Below are 26,282 nucleotides of genomic sequence, written 5' to 3' on the forward strand. Positions count from 1 at the left end.
CACTCCCACCACTAACTGGCATAAAAAGAGCCCAAGAAAACTTTTAATGCTGTTTACGGGATACGACTTGCCTGTCATGTACAAAATCACAAGCAACTCCCAACAACAGCTGCAAACTGGCAGCGAGGTGTAACCGGAGTCAGCTCCACAGCCCAGCAAACTTTGGCCCATCTGCTGCAACATCATCCTTTTTTTTTTTTTCCCAGTTACACCCACTTTTCAGAGAACTAACTTTTCAGTACCATAACAAATAACCAAAACAACATTGTTTTAATTTAAAATGATAATCCAAATATTGGCAACTAGAGGCTGCAATCCCAATCCCAAACAGAAACCTCTGCAGAGGTTTTCTATAAAAGTTACCTATAATGCTGAGAATATATATTTACTTGTGCTTAATGACGACCTTACAATGCACAAAAGGCAAAGCAAAAAGGCAAACTTTTGCTCCTGTTCTACTATGAGGAACAGCTGCATTAGCATTTCCCTCAAAGAGGACTTGTCTTTTTAAAATTAACTTTCCTCAGATATTAAGACCTAATTTCATATTCTCCTGAGCTAGTGATTTTCAACACCATAAAACCGGCTTTCAAAGTAAAATAAATTAGACCAGTTTAAAATTGCTTATGTAAAGATACAGTTACAATGGTGCTTCTCATTTTATACTTCATTTACTTTTCCAAAAAAAGGTTAGTTTGTTTTAGTGATAACACATTTTATTAAGCAGGAGTATTATGTACTTTTTATGTGTATGAGCTCTTACGTTGTTTAAATGTATTCTAAATTTTAGCCTTTATTAAAAAAGGTGAATCAGAGAATCATGCCTTTATTTTTTACCTTACAATTTTTACTTAAGCTGCATGTGCATACAGACTTCAATCCAATGCAAAAATTAAAAACCAAACTAAACTATTTAAAATTGTTATTGCCCAAATACTACCTCTTTATGCCTGCTGTGCCAATGAGGTGGAAGGGGACTATGAAGGCACAGTTCTATTTTAAGATAGGAAGGGAGTGCAGAAAGTACAAAGTAAAACCAAAAAATATCCATTGACTAAATAACCAGAAAGAAGTCATACTGATATTTGAACAAAAATGTCTGAGGACAGTGAAGAAAGTAGAGGGGGTTTTTTTGTCTTATTTTATTCAATGTACTTCTTCCAGTGAACCACAAGTGCTAAATTAATGGGAGAGAGATGCAACAGACATTCATTCACTCTTGGAACAAGAACAAAAAGGGCACCAGAAGATCAACTGTTACCTACCCTGCCTTGGGTAAAAAAAGATTAAAAATCGACCAGTCAAGTTCTGGCTGGCCCATCCACTGAAGGAAGAGTAGAGAGGCTGTGCGTCATTTGCCTTGCAAAAAGGAGCATATTTGATCTAATGGCATTTAACACTCTGCGCAGCTGTATTCAGTTTTAACAACAGGGAGGACCAGTGTAAAATCCAGAAATGGGAAGCCAAGCAGTCAGGTTACTGCTTTAAATAGTCACTACCAGGCAGTTTCTGCAGAGACGCCAGGACAATACAGTTTGTCAAAAGGTGTCATGGTAAATTCAAATGTGGTTTAATACACACAAGTATTAGAGCAAGAACCCTATTAATGCACTTACGCTGACTGCTATTGGGGATTTTCAATCTGGGCTCTCAGTTTGCTTTCACAAGCTGTTAACCCAGCCCTCATGTACAAATCCTGGGGAATTTACATGAAAGAACTAAACACGTGCGTTTGCACCTTTCTAAAAACAAGCCAGTCCAGCTCATGCTCCCGAGCCACCTCACATTCTACATGCACAGAAACACAGCCGGCGCTGCCTATTTTGCAGATGTTTGTTATTTGTCACGCTGCATTCTGAGAAAGCTTCTGTGAACCACAAAAAGGCAGGCAGCTTTCAGAGAAGACGTCTATTTATTTCCACATTGAATGACTCCTATAAGCTTGGCTGCTGGTACAGCTATTGGTAAGTCAAAAAAACCCTCCAAATAAAATGTGGTGTTTAGAAACCATAAGGTGTGTGTGGGTCTAGTTCCTACTGAACTACAATTTTTTTTCAAGATGAGTATCTTAATTCAAGATGAATAATTCTTAATTCAAGAATGAAAGGTTCGGATTTTATCACAACAATGAAGAGCACAAATACCAGCTGAATAAAAATACAGTTATGACATGAGACAGTGCTTCCCTACTTGACTTCCCTGCACCTCTAAGTATTATTGCCCCTGCAGCCAGCAGTCTGTACCATAGCTCCAGCCAGCCATCCCTTCTAAGTGAGCATCAGCCTTTCTTCTGGCTGGCACCGGTACTACTACTTACAGGAGGTTAGTAAAATCAGAGCTCCCTTCAGTTGAAAAGCCAGCCATAGGCAGGTGTTCAGTGCTGGAGCAGCTGCAGCACTGTAATTACCACCCGAGGTATCTGTCACTACCTCTTGTATGGAAAATTATGCCCATTCAGCACTGTTGATAAAAAGCAATCTTAGCTCCAAGTGTACCCTGGAACAAATTCTTCCTATTAAGCCATCTAAGAATGGCTTAATTCTTCCCTGTGCCAGAGCTGGGAAGGCTGTTGCCTCTAGAGGAGTAGTAGCAATATTTAAAGCTGATGCAGTCACTTGACAGGCAGCTTTGCTTATGCTGAATATTCTTTTATGTCTAAGACACTGGAAGCAACTCACCAAGTATTTCTGTAATACAAAATGTTTAGCGAGGGGCCCCAAAATGAGGGATTGTAACACAGCGTATGTGTGTGTGCACGTATGTATAGAAACCTTATTTTTATGTATATGTTTGTTGTGGTTTAACCCCGGCTGGTAATTAAGTACCAGACAGCTGCTCAGTCACTCCCCCACAACCCCCCCGAGGGATGGGGAGGAGAGTTGGAAAGGAACATAAAACTCACGGGTTGACATAAGAACAACTGAATAACTGAAATTGAATAAAAATGAAAGAAAAATAATAACAATGATGGCAGTAACAGTTATAATGAAAAGGGGAAGGGGAAGAATAAAATTCAGAGGGAAAGGAAGAAGGAACACGTGGTGCGCAGTGCAACTGCTCACTGCCTGCCGACCGATGCCCAGCCAGTCCCAGAGCGACGGCCTGCCCACCCGGCCAGCCCCCCAGGTATATATACACCATGCACGACATCCCATGGTATGGAGTATCTCTTTGGCTAGTTTGGGTCAGCAATACGGCAGGACCCATCAGTAAACAAGCTGCAGAAACTGCTGAAGGAGAAGGTGAATCCAGCCAGATTGCAGAAGTGAAAGCTATCCGGGAAGCCTCAGATGCCGCTGAACGAGAAAGGTGGCCAATACTTTACCTCTATACTGACTCACGGCTGGTGGCAAATGCCCCGTGGGGAGGGTTACAGCAATGGAAGAAGAGCAATTGGCAACACAGAGGTAAACCCATCTGGGCTGCTGCATTATGGCAGGGTGCTCGGGTGGAGAACCTGGTTGTAAAAATGCATCATATAGATGCTCATGTACCCAAGAGTGGAGCTACTCAAGAACATTTAAACAATCAGCAGATAGATAAAGCAGCCAAGATTGAAGTGGCTCAAGTAGATCTGGATTTGCAACATAAAGGTGAAATATTTATAGCTCTGATTCCCCTCCCTATGTGTCCCCTCCCAACTCCTTGTGCCCCTCCAGCCTTTTTGCTAGCAAGGCCTGAGGAACTGAAAAGTCTCACATCAAAGCCAAAACACAGCATCATACCAGCTCCTAGGAAGATAATAAAGTCCATCCCAGCTGAAACCAGAACAACGTTGAACATATATACATACATTTTTCATTCCTTTCTGCTGTCTCTCAAGAAATCCTCTTTGAAGAGAGAGTTACTCATCACCATAATTCCGTCATGACTCATAAGATATCTGGTGTTGAATACAAAGCCTCATTTCCAAAGGCTGAGTTATTAGGTAAGAGTGAGTGTTTCTCTTCAGGTTAGTTATTGGAGGTGTTTTTTGTTTAAGAAATTTATTTTTAACTCTCAATCATCATGAAGGTTCTGTCAAGTTTGCTGCTTTAAAGAGATACTCAGATCCAAAACTCCCACAGCGTATTTTTTTCCTCAGGGAGCACATACATTTTAACAGAAATCCACAACAAGCACAATTATAATCTTTGTGAATAATTCTAACAACGTGACAAAGAGGAGGAAGGAAAGAAAAGTCAGCATTAGAACTGAAGCACATTCCCAAAGATCACAAGACTATTAAGAGCAAATATTTAATTTCATGCTTCATTGATAAAAGACCGAACTACTTGAAACATGGTCTAAAACATGACACCTGGCTTTTATGCTGATGCACTTGGAATACCACACCTAAAACTGAAGATGAGCCCTACACTTGGAAGAACAGCTGGCATTAGCCTTGACAGCTGTAAATACAAGAGGACAGAGCTAGCTGTTAGGATGGAAGGGAACACAGCTACGAGGCACAGCCTAAGAGAACACAGGTGTGGTGGAAGAGGAGAACAAACAGCACCATGAAGGTCCAAAACAGACAGCCCAGCCCCAGCCACCACCAATACCTCCTCAGGCCTGGAAAAGCTGGGGAAGTGATCTTCCCCTGTCCTCTTGTGGCTCCCCATAACCTACCTCCCTTCCCAGCAGTGTGGAAACGCTGCATAAGAAAAGTCCCAAACAGGAGCGAGGGGAAAACATGGGAGGTCTACTGGGGAACACGAGGAAGAAAAAAGATCAAAACCATGGGATTACGGCAGCACAGGAAAGGCATTGACCTGTTGGAGTGGGTCCAGAGGAGGCCACAAAATGGTCCGAGGGCTGGAGCACAGGCTGAGACAGCTGAGGAGAGTCTGAGAGTTGGGGTTGTCCAGCCGGGACAGGAAAAGGCTCTGGGGAGACCTTATAATGACCTTTCAATACTTAAAGAGGGCTTTTAAGGAAGATGGGGACAGACTTTTCAGTAGGGCCTGCAGTGACAGGACAAGGGGTCATGGTTTTAAATCAAAAGAGAGGGGATTCAGACTAGATAAGGAAGACATTTTTTACAACAAGGGTGGTGAAACACTGGAACAGGTTTGACCAGAGAGGCTGCGGATACCCCATCACTGCAAGTGTTCAAGGCCAGGCAGGACAGGGCTCTGAGCAAGCTGATCTAGTGGAAGGTGTCCTGGCCCATGACATGGGGGCTGGACTAGATGACTTTTAAAGCTCCCTTCCAACCCAAACCGTTCTATAAACACATGACAGAAGTTTAAAGTCAAATCCAAGCTTTAAAAAAATCAAGCAACACAAAACAAATCAAAACAAAACCCCAACCCTCTCCTGGCTTGTCTTCAGAACAGATGTAGTTTCATAGTCTAAACCACATCTCTAGAGAGCTAGATTACTAGGGAAGCTATCGTTCCAAGCTTCTCTGAGGAATCTGAAATTGTTTTGGTACCCTTAAGAAAGTTTACTGCAACAAACCTGCTCTACCCAAATCAGACTTCAAATGAAACTTTGTGTTTTCACTTAAACACAGGCCAATGTTTATATATGCTGCACTATAAATAGCATTAAAGCAAAAACTGACAGATTCCAGAAAGATTAGAATTGTTGCAAGGAAACTAATTCTTCCCCAGAGGATATAGTTTCCATCCACGCCTGATACTCTATTTAAATAGCTAAAGCTCCATCCCCTATTCATCAGTTCACCTCTACCACTATGTTTTACATACGTGTGCACACACCCACAAACACAAAGTACATGAAATTTTCTGCTAAAATTTTATGTTTATTCATGTGGAAAACACCCACAAAAAAGAAAAGGCTGTTACGTAAATGTAGTATTACATTTGAAGGCAAAAATAAAAATTCGGCATATTACATATTTCTATCTGATTAGCAAGAAAAAAAGATATAGACAGAATTCCTGTTTTCAGCAGCCACTGTGTTGAATCAATGAGTCACATTTCAGCCAGCCAACACAACAGCACAAAGTGTCTTGTAACTTACTGCCGATTTCAAATCCTCTCGATAAATAGATTAGTTGATCTCAAGTGTCTGGGGGTTTTTTTGCTAGAAGTAGCTCCATTTGTACCCAGCACCTCCCCTAAACATATTTTCTTTCTCCAAATAGGAAGAGAGGAACATGCATTTCAGGATTACTATTATGAAATATAAACAAGATCAACACACAAACAAAATAACAAATCACTTATGATCAGCCAAGAGTCACACACACTCATTTCCACATACAAACTTTCACCTGCATTCATGTCATCAGTTATTACACATCCTGTTTACAACAGAGTTCCGAGTCTTGTATCTTTCCTCAAAATGCCCTAACTAGATGAGCCCGAGCTTTGCAAATTCTACTACTGAAATCCAGGACACACGGGGACAGGCAGATTTACAAAAAGTATTTTAAGTGTCAAATTTCTTCAACCACCCTTTATCCGATTATCCTGCTCCTATAATCTCTCATCTGAGATCAGCTGCTTGTAACTTTGATCTTCCTGCCAGTTATACTGACAGTTCAGAAAATTATATTTCACATGGCTTTATTGACCAGAACAGCACCCAACATCAGGTCAATATCCAACAACACAAAATTTTAGATCTGAGAAAGGCAAGATTTTGTTATGTACTTCTTGAAACTGCACAAAACATTCAGAATTGAAATATTAATGAAAAATAATCAAGTAATATGACACTGGACTTGCTTGTTATTGCAGCACATCAACAACAATGTATCCAAGCCAAATAATAAGCATGCCAGTACACTCGGCTATCAGTGGGAACCGAGCCAGCATCCAGTCCCAGGCGAAAGGTATTCACCGCCGCTTTTCCCAAAGAACTGCAAAAGCAGCAACACATCCAGAAGATACACTAAAGGAAATACGACACTGCTAGAAGGGATGCTCACCTCGTATAAACTGCTACGCACAAGTGAAATCAGTTCAATTTACGTTAAAAGAACTGAACAAAACCTATCTGTGAAAGGGCTGGATACGTTACCATGAGTCTGAACAAAAATATATTCTTGGGTCAACATGTACCTGGATCAGTCCCAGCAGCTGGTGACAGGAGCTCTGTCTGAGGGAGAGAGTGGAGAGGCCTTGGAATGATTTAGCAAAATAACTCCAAGAAGGTAGGAAAGAGTGGGTGAAGCTGATCAGATGATATTACAGTGGAAGTGCAAAGAGCTGGTGGTTCATGATGGCAAACTGAAATTTGTAAGCGCTCTTTTTCTTCTTATTTTACTCACTGCACCTTAGTGCACGCACACACGTTGTCCCTTTTGTAAGAATGTTTTTAGGTTTCTAAACACAGACTAACCAGGCTAAATAACAGGCATCTGGGCTTACAGCAAAATTCAAGTGCTCCAGCCTTCCCCCATCACCACCAACAGAAAACACTATACTGAAATTTTTAAACCATTCTCATCACCACAGTATCAAAGGACCTTTTAGAAGCACAACATGCCTTGTGACCAGCAACATTAGATTCCTCCTTACTAAATAGTAAACTGTGATTCTATTTAAACTTTATTCTTAGGAACATAGCAGTTAAGCTTATGAAAGAAAAGGGAACACAACTTAACAGAACTGCTTCCTGCTTGGGAGTGCTAAGACAACTGTGAGAAGTCACTGGAGCTTTGGACATGTCCCAAAGAAAGCTCCGCTTTTTCCAAAGCATTCATATTCTCACCAGGGAGAGTGCTCTCCCTCGTAACGAAAAAGGAGAATTCTCATTTCAGATAACCTCTTATGGTCAGAACACAAGCCGCTTTCAAGTAAAAGGTGTCCTGCTAAATAACACAAGTGTAATGCTGAAATGGAGACAGATGCTGTCACTTCAAGAAGACAGAAGGCAGAAAAAGAAAGAGAAGTACTTTCCCCATTACAGCTGATGAAATTAGTTGCAAATAATTAGTTCAGCTGTAATGCAGCAAACCAAGTACACACAGATCCAGTATTCCACCACATGCAGCACTTGCAGAACTTTTCTGCAGCTACCTACCTTTAATGAATCTTGAACGATGTTTTGGTTGCATCTACATAGGAATTTCAGCTATACAGATTAAGAACTGCGATTTCTAGTAATTTAGTGCCTCTAACTCGCACTGTGCTAGGACTGGTTCATGATGTTACAGAAGAACTTGTCTGTTCCCAAACTTTTGTGAGGCTTTCCTAGCCTACCAGTAAATTTAATTGAGAACCTTCTGGTTGGTTGACCAAAGATCTTTTAACTCAGCACTCGGTGACACTGGGAGCACAGAAGATACGGAAAACAGCAGAAGATACCCATTTCCAATGTTTAAATGCAACAGCAGGCTCATCCATGAGGAATGCGTACATCCTCATTTTGCCAGTACCACCAAATGCCTTAAACGTTATGGAATGCTCTTTAGATGTACCAGCGATGTCCCTACCCTTTGCTATTCTGTACCAAAAGCAAAGCCACGCCACTCAGAACTTCCACACGTGGAAGCCGTGTTATGAACTTGATGGAGAACTTTGCCCTAACCTACTAGCAAATGAGGCCATAACTAACATAGCGGGAGACAGATATCAACATCTGAAAAGGTCATCTACTCCAGACTGCTACAGCTCCACAGAATTCTGCTATAGAATTAAAAGAGCAATATGCAATAAAATAGCTGTTTCTGCTTTCTAGGCATGTAATTCCCTCTCCTGCCTGTTTGGTTTGTGTTTTTTTTTTCCCCCTTAAGTAATCAATTTAAATTCAGTAGAATAACCAGTTAAACTTGAAATAGCGGGGAAATGTTGGCAGGTTATTTTTGACAACACATAGTTAAGAACACAAAAAAAGCAACCCAGGAAAGTATTGCTTTTGCCTTTAGCTGAAGCCATCCTTCCACTGCATGTAATAGCCTGTAAATCCATTTCTAATCACAATGTGGAAAATCCCCTTTTTTTTTTTCCCTACAGTTTTCCTCTTAATAACAAAGATGTCAGACATCATTTAACCTCGCTGCAGCTCCAGCTCCTACTTCAACGCCACTTCTCCATGTTGTCACCCAGGCCCAGCCTGGAGGTCACTGAAAAACAGCCCCAGCTCTCCCCCAGCCCACCTGTCTGTCTGTTCTGCCACAGCGGTCTGTCCCGGTGACTTCACCTCCTCTAATTCGGGGGGCTTCTTGAGCAGCACCCATTTTATCCTCACCCCCAGGCTAAAAGGTAATGGCATCCTTCCTGTTCAAAAGGCAATCATGCAGGAGCGTGCAATCAGTAAATGGGTGATGATGAGAACCAGCCAAATTGTTTGCAGCAGAAGCAGAGACATTTTCCATTTGCAGCTGGCATTTCTTGCCTTTAAGAGTAGGCACATCCTGGAATCCCTTACCACTTCTATGACCTCATGAACAGCAGCAAAGTTAATCCTTGTCTTTTAATAAGCTCCCTGCACTGAATGGCTGCCCATTTGATCCACACTGATACTAGGCTCCTCAACATTTTTTAATACCCGTACAGATTTGGCTGCTTCTTCCAAAGCCATTTCCTTGCTGCAGCACATGACAGTCACACCAGAGATTAGACAAAACCTTGGTGTACTCTTCTAATCAGCTGGCAGCATCCAAGCAGAAATCTCTTCTAATGATGTACTCTAAGCTGATCAAAAAAACAAGCAAGCAAACAGGCAAAGAGACTTGTTTATATGGAACCAAAATTAAAAAACAATTAGAAATACATGAACCTGCAAGCAGCCTCTCCTACACAGGGGGTAGGCGAGAAAAGAAAAGCAGAGCACACATGCTCAGCAAATTACAGAAACTCTATAAAGGAAAAAAAATGGTGTCTATACTCCACCGTAAGCCCAGCTAAGCATACAAACACCGGTTCAGAGTACCCATACAGACACGTACAAAGATTCTATTACGCTAATCAGTTCACGTTAAGACACAGTTTTGGGCTAAACCTGTATTTGCAGAGTTCCAAATGTCAACTAAGGGCCTGACTGTCACTCCTCACTCCAAACCTAGCTGCATTTTAACAAAACCGTACCTGCAGTCAGTTTTGCAGGTAAGAGATCCTAAAACCAAAATATACTTGAAAAGTCTAGGCCTCTGAATCTGCCAGAAGACCTTGTGGTTGGTTTGGGGTTTTTATCCTGAAGTTCTGTTCTACTCAGAAGTCCAGTGTCTATGATAAATATAGTTTAGCGGTTGAATTCTTCCACCACAACAGCTTAGTTCACAAAGAGGGTTTGTTTCGGTTTTGGTTGTTGGGTTTTGATTTTGTTGGGGTTTGTTTGTTTGTTGTGTGTTTTGTTTGGGTTTTGGGGGTTTTTTGGGGTTTTTGGTTGTGTGGGGTTGTTGGTTTTTTTTGGGGGGGGGGGGCTGTGCAGCGGAAACGGGGGGTGCTAGCTCTAAATATTCAACATCTAACCAATGTCTTGCTTCACTGCATAATGTGAGTGCCATGTTACCCTCATGGATTTTTCTGTATACAAAAGCTTGGGTGTGGGAATACTTTGAAGCAAACTATTTTGCCTGTCAGGAAGAACCTGTAGGAGCCAGCTGATGAGCCCTCTGGTTCTTAGTCCTCCCCTCAGCTCCTTCTGTACATACACCAAAGACAAACAGGTTCACCTGCAGATCCCAGAAAAAGCATTTACTGAACAAGTTTGGTTATTACAGCACAGAGAATAGACGATACGTTTCAGAAGGCTTAGGCCACCCCCAAGTATAACAGGCATTGGAACCAATTCAGAAACTCCACATTTCATGGCACAGTGACTGCTCTCATTACACCTAGGCTAAGCTGGGAGAAGTAACATCAGGATCCTATGGAGTAAATTTTGCTCTTTTGACTCAGAGTTAGCAAGATGAAACATTACTACAGCTACATTGAGAATACACACCTATACTTTTGTGCAAATGATACAGAATTTGTAGCTAGCCAGTGGAATATTTAAAGAATTGCTGTTCCATGAGATGGCACGCAGATAAGGGGCAGCGATCAGGAACAGGGACTGCACAGATGGGAAGCCAAAGCAGGATAACGAGGACTCAGTAAGAAGCTCAACAGAGGAAGCTTTGAGACTCTGAGAAAGGCAACTAGAAGAAAGAGCGCCTGGTGCATAAAAACAGAACAGAAACAGGCTGAGATAGGCAAGGGCCAGATGAATCTGTGACCACTAAAGTACTTTCTACTCCGGTGTGGTGGTTTTGTTGTTGGGGTTTTGGGCTTGGGTTTTTTCCCCTTTCATTTTTGTTTGGTTGGTTGGCTTTTTTGGGTACTCCACAGGAGATCCAAACTCTCACTCATACAAGTGAGAATCACCCATAACAACTGCAGACAGTGGCAGCTCTGCTTAAGGTACAGCAGAGATTTTATAAGTTAGAAAAAAGATTTGATAGAAGTAAAGAATAGACAACATAGAGTAAATCAGCTTTTGTTCTGTACCTGTCAAAAGAGGATTTATATTACAAACTATCAGAGTTTCTGTATTTCCCAACATTTTTGCAACTTCAGTAGACTTAAAAATAGGCTTGCTTAGCAGCAGTGAAATTGAGGCAAACAGCCCTGGAGAAAGATTTAACTTGGCATCCAGAGCAAGAAGGGAAGACCCTGCTTCAGCACACGTAAGAACAGATAAAACACAGCAACCGTGCAAAGAATCATAGAATCATTTAGGTTAGAAGAGACCTCTAAGATCATCAAGTCCAACCATAAACCTAACACTGCCAAGTCCTACTAAAGCATAAAGATACCTGTCGCATAACTGCATGGCAAAAGCTGAAGAGCAAGAAAAGGCCTGTACTCAGTGAAGTTGAGCAAAAGGACACCATACACTCCTTAGCAGTCTTGATGCAAACACTTTAAAACATTTTACAAAGCTGTCAGTCTGATTACTCCTATTTTTTGCAGAAACTGATTGCGGGCGGGAAGAACGTCACTTCTTGTGCTGCCCAGCCAGCAGCAGGATACAATCGAGTTTGTCCTACCCAGTGCTCAATCCACTAGGTAACACTAAAACAATGCTTTCATTTCACATCTTTGATTACGTCTTGGGATAATGGGATTAAACATAGGACTCGGTGCAAATTGATGGTGTAACCTAAAACAGGTGAAGACTACTTCCATCTGTTCCTGTAGACATTAATGTATTCTGAGTAAGTTCCCCAGCACTACCTGGAGCACTATTTTTCACCCAGCTCTCAAATGAAGGTACGTCAGCAAGACACTTGCTATGCTTCCTGACATTGTACTGGTGCTTTCATTTCAGTATCACCTCTAAAGAGAGGACAGTGGAAACAAACTACAGAGTACTATTCCCTCCCTCTTTACCTACCACGCTATATTCAGAGTATCTGTAGACGGTAAAGTAAAAGACTGGAAGCAAGTCTTCCCGCCAGTGCTCCCGTTATTGTCAATACTGGCAGACCTATATTGCTGCTACAGCAACAGTGGCAGGTTTTCAAAGAAACTGCAGTGTATACAAGGATGTTTTACACAGCCAAACAGAAAATCTTCCTTCCAGTTCCCCCTGGCTTCAGACAAAAGAAGCAAACCCTAAATCAACATGATTCATGAGCACATAGGGAAAGGCAGATGTCACAGTTCTGCCTGCACTAGACAACTTCATGATTAAAAAGTATCTTGGTGCAGCCCCACTCTGAAGAATCAGCAGAGAATCTGAGCGCTCCGTGTTGATGATGTAGCACTGGGCACTGCAAAAACCAAATCTCGCCTGCAAGTGCTGCTCCTCCAATACTGAAATGTACATTATAATATGTTAGTGAAGAAGAGAGAAGAGTTTGCTGGAAGACAGCCACTTCATTTTTAAAGAAAGATGATCAGTAATATATTATTAACTACCAAAGTCATTACAATTTTATCACAATCATAATATCATTATTTCTTGTACTTAAAAATGAACGCCAGAAGTTGCTTCTTGCATTTTTTTAAAGCACAAGTGTTAGTACCAAAAAAATATAGTATTAAAAAGGTAATTTTGCAAGCAATTCATAACTGAACAAAAATCAGTTACTGCAGTATTCCACTAACCTTCAGAGAAGCTGTTAATCTCAATATTCAGGATTCTGCACAGCAGGGTAGGGTTGAGAAATTAATCCTTTTAAAGTTGAATTTCAACAACTGACAAAGGCATGTGTTAGCTGAATTCTATTTATGGCGTTCATCCAAATATCAAATAAAGCTTTCCTGGCTGTGTTTCAGTCATCCCCATTCACAGCTCAAAGAGTACTTTTATAAATGTAGACAGGCAGTATAAATCCTGTGTCTTGTTTGCATCCAATTTTACACATCTCAGAAATAGAGAACAACATTATTTAGCAATTGTCACTTCAAGAAATGGACCAGTAATGACTTACTGAAAAGTCTTATCCTATGCAGTTGTAAACTCCAGACAAAAACCCAAAAACTCAAAAGAGACTACTAAAACATCAGTGGACAAACAGGGCACTGCTCCGCTAAACAGTTAAAACACTCCAGCAACATATTTGAAAGGCTTTATCACATAACAGGAGTAGTATTTAAGGATACACATTTCTCTCGAACAACCCAAAATGGGGGCAGGGGTGGAGATCCCAATCCCTTCACAATACCTTAAGTATTAAAGAAGAAATAAATCCAACGTTGCCATGTTTTAATCTTCCAGCATGCAGGAAATAGATCTAAGCTTATGTTTGGAAAGAATCCAAACATGAAAGGTATGAAAATTCAATTAAGGAATTCAAACCTCATTTTGCCATATAACACTGTTCTATAGGGTCGTTATGGCATTTCTTTATTTGTGATTCTGCACTGAACTGACTTTTAAGGATAGCTGGGTTTCTCCCCATCTTCGCATTCTGTCACTACAAAGACTTCATTTCTCAAATGCTCAAAGAAACCCAAATACAGTATCACCAAAGAATATCAATAGCAGCTATTTATCAACCACTTCAAAACACCATTATTGGTTCAAAATCAAAGTTCACCAGAAACACAGAGGTAATTCAGCTGCTCCAGCCAGCGGAGCTAGCTCCTTTGGTGCAAAGCACCATTCAAATTCAGAGGCAAATTCAGAAGTCCCCCCAACCCTCAATTTGCTATTGTCTCACAACAACAGTTCTCAGCCTTGGCAGGTTTGCACCTTTTTTTCCAAAGACTTATTTTTGCCATCTCTTACATTTGCTGTAGGACAAGAAATGTAACACCAGCATATGGGCATTTTTTTCTTTTGAGGCTATACTATGATATTTGACATGAAGAACAAGAGTGTACAGGTATTCACACAGAGTTAATACATTGCAGTCACCTCTTGGGTTCATATTTTATTATAATCCTGAGCACCAAGTTCATGAGGCTTGACATGCCCTAGTAACTCCTAGCATGATGTCCAGCTCCTTGAGCCCACAAGCCATCTTCACGCCTCCCTCCTTTTACTCATCCCAGTAAGATACTGACAATAAAAAGTATCTTCTTTCATCCTCCCCAAAACTGAGAAATATTTATGCTTCCTACCGTCATTTTGGTTTCTACTTAGAATTCAATTACTATGTTTGGTGATAAACTTAATTTTTAAAAACAAACACGAAGTAATGTTTAACAAACAATACTCCTTGGCACAGTTAAAAGAAAGCTCTGCTGAAAGCCTGACATCTGTAACACCGCTCCTAATAAACTGACTAACCAGGTACACAAAAGTGACATGTTGTGTGAAAGTGATGGAGCTCAAGGCTCTTGTATCTCACCAGTTTCTCTCCAATATTGCAAGATCCCAGATTAGGAGGTAAAACCACATCAATATTAAAAAAAAAGCCACTGAAAATAATGAGACAGCCTGGATGCTTCACACGCATCTCATACAGTCAGAAGGCATCTCGGAGCATGGCACACAAATCCCAGGTTGCCCGCTCAGCTTTCTGTCACCTTTAGCGCTAACAGCAGCTATGATGAACACGCTCGCGCCGGAAATTGGAAGAAAGGTTATAAATAAATTTTTTAGTGAGCCTGAACGGTACAGTGTTATGGACAGCATTTGCTCAAAGTAAGCTTTCATCAAGCACAAGGTGCTACAGTTCCATCTCAAGCCCTGCACCTACAAGCCCTTCATTCTTCCCGACAAGCAGTGCTGCCGATACACACCAAGCCTCCCGGGCTGCAGGTAAAGCTAGAGGCAGCTAAGGAGGTGCGTGTTCAACCACACGCAAGCCTGCACAATAAATACTGCACCTGGACACCTGGAAGGAATTCCTCAAGGAAATAAAGATGCAAGTTTTTTGTAAAAACAGGTTTTGAAACTTAATAGTTTCAAATATGTTCGCACATGACTCTCAAGAGAGAAGTGGGAACCTAAGCCAACCATTTAGCAGCAAAAGGTGGATAAAAGATCCCTTTCTGTACTACAGAGCTAAGACCCCAATGGAATCGGAGAGACAGCAACGAAAGAATCTCTGCTATAACTGCTCTGGAACTGCCAAGTTACATAAAACTTAAGGATGGTTGTTAACAAATCAAACTAAATATTGATTAGCCCACATCTTTCCTCTGATAGCAGCCAACTATAAGGAAAGGTTCACAAGAACCAGTACATTTAAAATATTTCTATTAGAAGACTTTCCAAATTCTGAGAATTGGCTACAGACTCCCTAGTTTGCAGGCCTCCCTAAATAGATATAACCTCTACAAATCTAACAACTTCTTGAACCATTTATCTTTTTACCACCCAAAATACCTGACAATTGTTTCCACAATTAAAGGTAGGAGAGGAGAAAAAAAAAAAAAAGAAGAAGAAGAAGAAGAAGAAAAAAACCCCTGTCTTATTTTAAATTGCTGCCTGGTCAGTGAATTGGGTATCTCATCTCTGAAGTCACGAAAAATAATAAATAAGCATGGCCTAGTTATCAACAGTATACCTTTCACAGCTTTTGTACTCCCCTCTCCCCTTCATTCAAACCTTCTTCAGTTTGGTATCTACAGTTAAGCTGTGTATACAGTTAACACCTTGTATATGCTGAAGCTTGACACTGATTCAAGGAAAGGCAATATAATGGAAGATGAGTCCACTGAGGGTCAGAGCTCCTGGAGATAACTGGCAAGCATGCAGATAAAGATCGTATCTGCATGGTTACAGCATACCTGACAAAAGTTTCTGAGAATTCCAGCATCCATCACCTAAGACTATCCCACCTCACCCCCCAATAAACTGAGCTATTATAGTCTGCTATGGCCAGCTTCTCAAGAGTCATATGCTATTATACTTAAAGATCTCTCCAGCTCAATTAAGTTGTCTTTCCTTACTGGACTTCTGGGGGGGGTGAAACTTGTACTCAAGAGTTTCTTAAACAGGTAACTAGTATCACACTCTATGAAGTGTTTCAAAGGCCCAGAGTACTTCAGCTGTCTTTCCTCTACATCTGAAAACTCAATTCAGTAAAAACAAAGCCTGTAGGCTCCTTGGCTCAGGTGCAGAAAGGTAGTAGTCCTCCTAAATGAATTATTTTGCTGTTGTGTTAATATATTGAAGTACCTGCATGGCAAGGAGTATATATATTATAATCCTTTCCTTGCTACCACACCTCCAAAAGCACCTTTTTTACTTAAGTGGCAGCAAATAACTTAACTGAATTACTGAAGCTTAAACCGAATGCTTTCAGGCCACAAAATAAGAAACCAAATTATTTCCCCATCTGATGAAAGAGCAACTCCATTCCAGGTGCAGTTCAAGTTTCAAGGCGAGGCAGATGGCCCTGCCTACAATTCAAATGCCCTAAAAGAAAAACAAAGATTTATTCCCAAATGAAATCTGCAGATGGGCTAAGAGTGGGCTGACCACTCATACAAATACACTTACAGACTAGAGATGATGGTATCACTAACAAACGCAGAGAAGAGTTTAAAACTGCTGAACGTGCCGAGCACATTTGGAGCACAGAACTCCAGGAATGCCCAGAAAGTCACTTTCAAAGCTCTTGATAAACAAGTGTAAGCCCCTTTCTTAATGGAGCAACGTGGCAGTCGTATTTCCCAGGAGGCTTTGAACCTGGTAGATACCCCTCAGCAAAACCAATAAGCTACAAAATCTCAGTGCAAAGGAAAATAAACTGGTATATTCAAGAGGAAAAACCTGCCTTCATGCCCCAGTAAGAAAAGGACTGCAACGTAACACTACTGATTTCACAGACGGCCCAACAACAGTAAAAGCTGTTCAGAATTCACAGAGATGCATTTAGGGCCCCAAAGATGAAGGGCATCTTTCACACCAGGGAGAGGCTGAGAGAGCTGGGACTGTTCAGCCTGGACAAGAACAGGCTCAGAGGGATCTTATCCATGTGTAGAAACACCTGATGGGAGGGAGTGAGAGGCTCTTTTCAGCAGAGCCCAGTGACAGGACAAGAGGCAACGGGCACCAACTGAAACACATTAAACTCCATCTTAATTACCTTAACCATGAAGGTAGCCAAACAGAGGCATGGCTTGCCCAGAGAGCTTGAGGAGTCTCCATCCATGAAGACAGTCAAAACCCAACTGGACACAGTCCCAGGAAAACTGCTCTAGCTGGTGCAGCTTGAGCAGGGGGTGGGGGGTGGATTAGATGATCTCAAGAGGACCCGGCCAACCTCAGCAGCTGTGTGACTAAAAGCTGGCACTGCCTCCAGCAGTAATCACCCTGCTCTCCTCTCCCAGCCCCTGCACAACTGGGATATCTGGTTGTTTTCAGAAGTTTAACCTCAATCACATTCCTGTGGTCCGTTGCATTTACTTACAAGATATAACCAGGACTATTAGGAACTGTAATTATAAGTTCCTCAGTAAGTCTGCTTTAATAGGAACATATATTCCAAGCTAAGCCACCTTTCTGCCCCCACCAAGAAACAAAAACATACTCAGATATTTTAAAGACTAAGAGACCTCCTCATTCCTGACACTAAACTGAAAAGAGAGTAAACTTTAAACGGAAGACAAGAAATATTTCTTTACCACACAACTGGACTGTGGAATTTCTTGCTGAATCCGAAAACTAATTAAGAGTCAAAAAAGAATTGAATAAGATTCTAGATAGTCCTGTTACAGCCCAGTTAAGCATATGCATGCATACATATGAAGGGGCACTCACAACATGCGAATGATGAAACACATATTAATAGTGGTACTCATGTTACTCAAACGTATAGATGTGCAGGGCTGCTTGGCATGAGCTTTGCTACAGCCTGCAGCTCCGATGGCACTGTTGCCATCAACACTCTCCAAGGAGAGACATGGAAGGAAGAGAAACATAATTTTAACAGAGGCAGACAGTCACAACTCGCACCTTCCTGCCCCACTTAACTGACAGTGGTCCTGCAAGCTGCTTCGTAAATAGTCACATTAGTAGGTCACGTTCCCCTATGCACAAGAAAACAGAAACTGTCATAGTTAATAGAAGCTACTGAACTCTGCAGCTTATTGTTTTCCAATCACTCTGTAGTGCTACTATCAAAACTTACAGATTCTTCTGCTGAGTGAATCCATACAAAAAAAGGGGGGGAAAAATCAGGCCTCTAGACAATGAGAGACTGAAACAACTGGCTGGTAATGTCAGTTTTTCTGAACGGGAGCAGAACCCCAGCATTTGAAAACTTCTTATTACTATCTTCAAACCTCTTTCTTTTCTATATGCTTCATCTTGCCTGGACATTAATAGGAACTGTTATCCATCTTTTCGTTTGCCAGACAGCCTGAACTTTACCGCAACTCAAATCTGCTTTCAGTATCACAACTTTGAATTACCTTAGGATATTGCATTATCTTATAAACTTTGTAAGGTGACCCAAAATTCTTTCTAATGATTTACAAAGCAACTGTAAAACCTTTGCAACTACTGGAAGGACAAGTAATCAAGGGGAATTGGGGAACGATTTTTCTGAGCCTATTTATGTAAATAGTGAAAACATTCCTCTTAGACTGGTGCAGTGATATTCACCACACAGATCACACGGAACTATACCGAGTCAATAACATAATGTAACTGATTGTTGAGCATTTACACTTCAAACACTGCTAAAGCACCGCATACTTTTGGAAACAGCAGTTACTTAAGATTTTACTATGTGCCCATTAGAATCTGCTATTACAACACAGTTCAAAGTTAGAGCTGAGAGTTCATTTCAGTCAGTTCCTAAAATAATTGCTGTACTTGCTGATGAGAAAGCCAAAACTTGTCTGAATATTCAACCTCATCAGTTTACTCTTTACATAAATGATAACAAACATGATAAACTGCAGAGACACGACCACATACCTTACTTCACCTGTACTTCGGCCACTCATCAATTCCTGCTAGGGTTTACCAGCGTACTTAAACTCCAAAAATAGTTCAGGCCGTTGCCTTTTTGTACAAAAGAAAGCAATACTTCTCTTTCATTTTCTCTAACTCAAAAGAAATACATTCCCACATGAAACTAAGTAATCTGTGTACCACTGAAAAAAAATCAGATCACAGCTCCAAATTGACAATAATTTTTAGTTAGCAGACCCCAAAAGGTAACTCTGCTGTTGAAAACTTATAAAAAAAATATCAGACACTTTACAAAAATTGAAAAATCTTAATGTACAATCTGGTTTCTACTTCTTGACTATACTGAACAGCAGTATCCTATGGATTCACCTTATGAGCAGCTGTAACAGATTTCAAATATGCAGATCCTGAACTAACTGAAGCACAAGTACTCGACTCCTAATATTTTCATATTCTAAAGATTCTCAGCTATTACAGTATGTGTCAAAACTGCACAAAGAACCTTCCAGAACAAAACAAAGTATAAGAGATGCCAAATGGCATAACCTCACATCAAAGAAGAATATGATGAGCCAAAAAAATAAAAGACATACTAAGGTGGGCAGAAATAAAGTATTGGGAAGGAGCGTCCTCCTCTAAATCATAATCACAATCAGAAATGCCCACACAATAACTTTCAAACAGTTTTCCAACCTCTAGGTCCCTGAGAACCCCCCAACATTGCTGAATTGAAAGACAACATAACATACACATTTGCCTTTGCAAGTGGAAGAGGTCTGAAGCCAACACATGCGACCACAGGGAACCACATATTCATGGCCTGCAGGCTTCAACAGCAGTCCTGGCTGGGAAAGCATGAGAGCCCATTTGCTCGTGGAACAGATCGCTGCAAACATGCTACTTCAACACCCGTAATGCTTATGCTGAGATCTCGCTAAATCAAGTCAAATTCAAGCTCCTCGCTGCAATTTTCAAATCCTTCCATGGGACTGAAATATATTCTCTCCAATTACGATTTCTTTGAATATCTAAATTTAAATGGGACAAGAGAATTCGACAACGTATGGAGAGTCTCTAACAGAAAAATATCTACAACTTTCATAGAACTACATAAAGTATCCAAATCGAGTAAAACTGACAGCGAAAAAATCCAACTCGCTTTGGAACTAAAGAAAAAGCTTATTTAATTCCTCTTAATTTCCCCTACTCTGTGATCCACACCACACATTTATACTCTGATGCAAACGGGCAAGCATTGGAGAACCTAAGGCAGGAACAGTCTCCCACCCCGCCATCCACACATCCTGCCCGGCTTCCCGACCTCCAGAAACAGGTTCCCTCACCAACCCCCAAGAAACCAGTCCAGGCAGGAAGCCTGGCTTTCCTGGACTCGGCACACGAGCACAGGCACAGCAAATGCAACACAGGGCACAACGTGAGGAGCATTTCTTTCTGTGGCAGAGCCATTTAGCAGTTCTACCTCATCTGCTGCATCCCCCACCATTTAATCCCAATCCTTGACACCCCCTTTCTTGTCTTGACACCACTACTTGTGCAGCTGCAACAAGACCGGGGAGCAGAACAATGTTAGAAAATCCTAATAAAAGTAAAATATACTCATTCTAGATTGGTTTCCCAATCCCATTCATCTTGCAACCACAAAAAACAACTGTGCTGGCACAATTCAGAGAGCAGGGCATGGATGAGAACAGACAGCAGGGAAAAGGGTCTGTTTAAACATATATGTCACTGGAATATTCAAATTAGCATGTGGAAAGCTGTGAATTCAAAATCCTCCCCCCTACCCCCAGCACCACACATAATCATCTTGCAGCAACATATTCCATGGTTTTATTTTTAAAGCAAATCAACTAGTAAGATTGAAAGTAGAAACAGTCATTTACAAGGCTGACACAGAATTTAAGGAACTTTGGTAGAATCCATTTCAGTTGACTTAAGTCAGACTGTCCCGGGGGCAGCTGGAAGAGCTGCAGCAGACGGATGTATGCAATCCATACCTCAGTAACACTCAGCACTGCTTGTCCAGCACAGCACCCTCTATGAGCAACAAAAAGCAGAGCTAAGAATCATTACAAAAAGAACCAAGTATTATTTCTATTCCTACAAACTGCTAGTACTAGTTCTAACGTTCTAAATTAAAAGCAGGCTCTTACTATTTTTATAAAGCATCTGTTCCATCCCTCTTTGATAATTCAGTCACTGTCTAACTAGAGTTATCCCTTAGATCATGGAATGAAAAAAGTTTGGGGGGCAGCAGAGGGAGATCACCAAAAACCATGTATTGTATCAACAAGTCTCAGTAAATGCAAGTAGATTACCACCATTTAACACTTAAGCATGGAGGAAAATTGAGTTTTGACTATATGACATTTTTAGGGCAAAAGAGCTATTTAGGAGACTACTAACATTTTTCTTGTTGCTTCCAGTTCCAAAAAGTCTCATAGTATTACAGTTCCTCAGCTACATAAAGCAAAACCGGGGCCAGGGGGTGAATAAAAGTTCTGATTGTACTTGCCGCAGTGCAAAAATGCAACTTTATTAGTACACACATATTACTTTGTAATTGTTCAGAATGAATGATTAGCTAAATTAATCACACATTTAATCAATTCAGATTTAGTACCTGACATTTGATGAACTGCTTTAATCACAGTTTTTCCCCTCTGCCTGTTGACAATGAATAGTTGACTTTGCTATATTTGAATGTTACATATGATATTCAACCATGCAACAACTAGCCTCAAGGTTTTAGGTTTTACGCTCCAGTTGATTTTTCTACTACATTACTAATTTGTATGCACATTTGGGCTGTTTTATCTCAAAAAGGACAGTACGTTATGTAAAGATGGGAATTAAACCTATTACATTCTCAACATTTTCAGCATTCAAAAATGCATACATTTTTTTGTATCTCTATTATCCTCCTGTTAGGAGATACCATCCTTCTGCAACGGCTGCAAAACGTATGCCTTTTTTTAATATCAATCCTACAGAAAAAGACAGGTTTTAGTCCTTAGCGCAGCTCAGTTCCTCAGGACCTGTGGGACGAGCTTCAGAAACAGGCCTTGGAATCAACACTTTTTTTTTTTTTTTTTTTTTTTAACAGCCATAACCAATCCTATTCCAGAGGCCTGCAGCTGAAGTACAGCTTCACTATCCTTTTAAGCCAATATAAGCTGGCACTGCTGCTGGAAGAAATAGTCCCACCCTTCCCACTGCGCGTTTTCACATGTCCTTTCCTTGAGTCAGCACAAGCCATTCACGAAGACCCACAGCAAACATGACCAGGATACTCACCTAGTTAAAAATCAACATTTCTCTTCCCTTTTTCCTTTTTGTTGTTGGGGGGCAGGGTGAGAAGGAATAAGGGAGAAGCTGAGTTAATTTTAACATGATCAATCCAGTTCACTGCATGGCCACGTAAGTGTTGGCATGAGCAGAGCAGCAAGGAAAAGAGGGGACAAGACGGCTTTAACCCAGCAAATGGGAATTCATACTGGCTGAAACTGCTCGTGACATCACACTTCCAAGAGTAAAAACTGCAAGGTAAAGTATTTACATACTCAAAGAAAAATACTCTCTTTCCCAAGCTACGCATAAATGAAGAGTAACTCAAACAAATTATCAGATCAGATTTTAAATTAACAACTCTCCCTTTGTCCATACTGCCATTTCACCTTCGGTTTGTGTGCTTTTGGAAGTTTTGCTTAACATTTTCAAAGGAAATATGAAAACAAATAGCTTAACTGAAATGCTCATGCAAGCCAGAGAATGGGCCAGACTATACCGTAAAAAATTGCACTAGCATAAGCTACAGCTTGATTCACCGAGTTTGCAAATATAACTTCACTTTTAAGAGCAGGCGAGTGTATTTCAATCAATCCACTAGACTCTTCCACTGTAATTTCAATAAACTCAAATTTGTCCGTTAGAAAGCCCCAGTTACTCCCGAGACCACCCCAATTTTACAGCTTCTCTCACCTTCATAATCTATTTCCGAAACATCACAGTGATCATCATCAACAAAGTTACAAGACCGGTATCATTAAACCGCAACCATCCCGATGCACACGCAGGAATGCAATTCAGAGGAAAAGTTACTGGCCCCAATTCAATCTGTGAGTTGGATTCCAAACTGCAGGGTAACTGCGCTTCTAAAAGGAGAGCAGTTATGAGAGGCTACATGCTCCTAACACACCCTCATTGCAAATGCGTATTTGTGGCTTTCTGACTGTGTTCAGACCTTTCCCTTTATCTCATCAGTTGTATTCATGCTCTGATCCAGAGCATTTGTCCACAGGATAAGTTTATCTGTATCTATCTAGGAAAAAAAAAAAAAAAGGCACACTGAAGTGTATTCTGATGAATCAGATAACCACTAATACCTTTTCCTAAATCCAACTAAAAATCGTACCTGCGCACCTCACAGCATAGAGGATCACTTCATTATTCATTCTGGAAAAGAATATTCCTTTGTTCTAAATCTTAATTTAAATTAGAATTACATTTCAACTCAACATTTCCTTGATCTTTTATTGTGACACAATATGAAAAGCAAACCTCGCTCCAACCTCTTTAGAACCATTCACTGCTTTATACACCTCTATCATATGCCATCTCATTTGCATCAAGCAGCTCACTCACTATGACCACTCCGAAGCATCAAACATCCTTCTCTATATTTTTTATAGCTCTGAAGCCACATCAACACCACCGAAAGAAAAAAAATACACCCTTGATTAATCAATTTGAGATCCTTTTCCTACCTGAAACACTCAACCATTTCATTAAAGATAAAAAACCTCAGAATTCACAGCAAGATAGGCGAGTTCAAAAGTTCTGTTCAATTAAGCACGAGCCCTTGAAGAAATTTTGCAACTTATACAGAACCTTTTTATTTTAGATGTTTTACAAATTTACTCTAACAGTGCACACTTTTCAAATTTCCAGTACAATAAATTATAACTTTGATGGGGTTTTATCACCTGTGGTTTTTAACTGGAGTGCCCTGTTCTCAAAATACTCTTTCCCTTCTACTGTCCTCACTAAGCTGAAGCCATCTAGAATACATATGGGTTAGATAACAGGGGAGCTTAAACCTCTGTAGTAAAATCTATAACAAAAATTTACAAACTATTATACGCTGGTGATAACTTTAACATCTCTAAACAGCAAGGCGATGGCATAGAGCAGTTTGAGCGCTTTAAAGATGTGCTTTGATTCATTAAAGCCTTTTCACTTCTTATAGCTTCACCGCTTAGGACACACAACTCGAGAGTTAATGAGTGTATTAAAACTGGTTCCCAAAATTCCAAAAAAATGTAATCTTTCCTGTCACAGCATTACACCCTGATGAGCTACCTTCCCTTCAGGGTAATAAATGGCTTTCCATTTCTTTTGTCACAGCCCCCCAGCCAGCTCCCCCTGCCAGCTGCGCTGCGGGCAGACCCGTTCCACGAACTACCGGTAGCGACTCCGTAAGTCTCTGGAGCAGGAGAGGGGTCAGGGACTCCTGCAGCGCGGGACGCTCCTCCCGATGCTCGCACCCGCCTTAGCGGGCACTTGTCAAAACTGAATTTCAGATATTATGAAAATAGCCGCCCGGTTCGTTTACTTTCCACATTCCCTGCATTCCCTCCCGGCCCCGCTCGCCACGTCCCGGTGATGCCGCGTCACCCCCGCTCCCCCCTCGACCCCCGGGCCGGGGCTGGCTCCCAGCGATGCCGACCTCCCGCCTCCCCCCCGGTACCGGGACCCACCGACCCACCGCCCCGCGGCCAAGCGGCACCCCACTTTTCCGTTTTTTTGCCACTTTCTAACCCAAACCGGGACGTTCACGTCCCCTCCGTCCCCCCGAAACCCTTCTCCGAGGAACCCGACGAGCCGCTCCCGGGAGATGCCGGGCGCCCCGTTACTCCGCGCTCCCGCCTGCCGGCCCAAGCGGCCGCCCCCGCGGACGGCACCGGCGCTCGGCCCCCATCCCTGCAGATGCGCGGCCGAACCGTGAAGTAAACAGGGCGACCCGCGGGGCCGCGGCCGCATTCCCGGCCCCGCACCGGCGGGCGGAAGGGGGGAGCCCCCCGCCGCAGTGCCGCTCCCGCGGGGGCCGCCGCCGGGCCCCGGGCGCAGGAACCTGTCGGGACACATTCTTGAGGCCGCGGCGGCCGGGCCAGGAATGCGGCCGGGGGAGCCGGGCTCAGCCCCAGAGCGGGCGGCGGGGCCCCTCACGGCGGGGCGCCAGCGGCCGAGCATCCCGGCGCGGCCCGCAGGCCGGCGGGGGGGGGGGGGGGGGGGGGGCGGGGGGGGATACGCTCGGGGCGGGTGAAGCTCCCCGGCGGCCCCGGGAGGATGAGGGGGAAGGGGGGGGCGGCCCGACGCGCGGGCCCGGGCGGCAGAGCCGGCCGTTAGCGATGGTTAACGGCGCGGGCACGGCGGCCCCCCCGCGGCCCCGCCTCCCGGCCCGGTGCCACACTCACCCTTGGAGTAGAGGGACTTGGGGGACTCGAGGTCGAGGTCGGCGCTGAGCAGAGAGATGAAGTCCGAGGGCATCGCAGCTCCGCGGCCCGGCAGGGGCGAGGGGGGCGGCGGGAGGAGGGGGCCGGGCCGGGAGGGGGGGGCTGCTGCCTCCGCCGCCCCGGGCTGGGGAGGGGAGACACCGGCAGGCGGGAGCGCGGCGCTCCGCACGTCGGGGCCGCGAATCGGACCGGGTCGGGCCAGGCCGGGGGCTCCGCTCGCCGTCGGGACCGGGCACCGCCACCCGCCGCCGCTGACAGGAACCGGCTGCTGCCAACGGAACGCGCCCGACCGCCCCCTCCGTTACCGCTCTGCGCCTGCGCGGCCGCCGGGGAGGGGGCGCGCACAAGGAACTCCGGCGCCGCCGGCCCGCGCATGCGCCCCGGCGGGCGGGGAGACGCGGCCTGGAACAGCCCCGGGCGGGCCGCGCGCGCCTGCGCTGCCGCCGCCGGCGCCACAGCGCGCATGCGGGAGGGCGGGGGCCGCGCCGGAAGCGCCGCCGCGGCGGCGGGGGGCGCGGAAGCGTCTAGAAG

At 43.0% G+C, this 26,282-nt stretch overlaps 1 protein-coding gene across 3 annotated transcripts in view; it reads right to left on the bottom strand.

Moving 5' to 3' along the window:
* NFAT5 (nuclear factor of activated T cells 5) overlaps window positions 1-26,076 on the bottom strand; it is a 75,744-nt gene extending 49,668 nt beyond the window's left edge. For 2 of the 3 annotated variants that reach the window (XM_037408702.1, XM_037408703.1), the window contains exon 1: window positions 25,713-26,076. In XM_037408702.1, the coding sequence (XP_037264599.1) occupies window positions 25,713-25,785 (73 nt within the window). In that variant the 5' untranslated portion in view covers window positions 25,786-26,076. The remainder of the gene's footprint in view (window positions 1-25,712) is intronic. The other variant, XM_037408701.1, reaches the window with a different exon arrangement.
* Window positions 26,077-26,282: the final 206 nt, after the last annotated feature.

The sequence above is a fragment of the Falco rusticolus genome, chromosome 15, assembly GCF_015220075.1.
Source record: "Falco rusticolus isolate bFalRus1 chromosome 15, bFalRus1.pri, whole genome shotgun sequence".
In the NCBI taxonomy this organism is placed as follows: domain Eukaryota; kingdom Metazoa; phylum Chordata; class Aves; order Falconiformes; family Falconidae; genus Falco; species Falco rusticolus.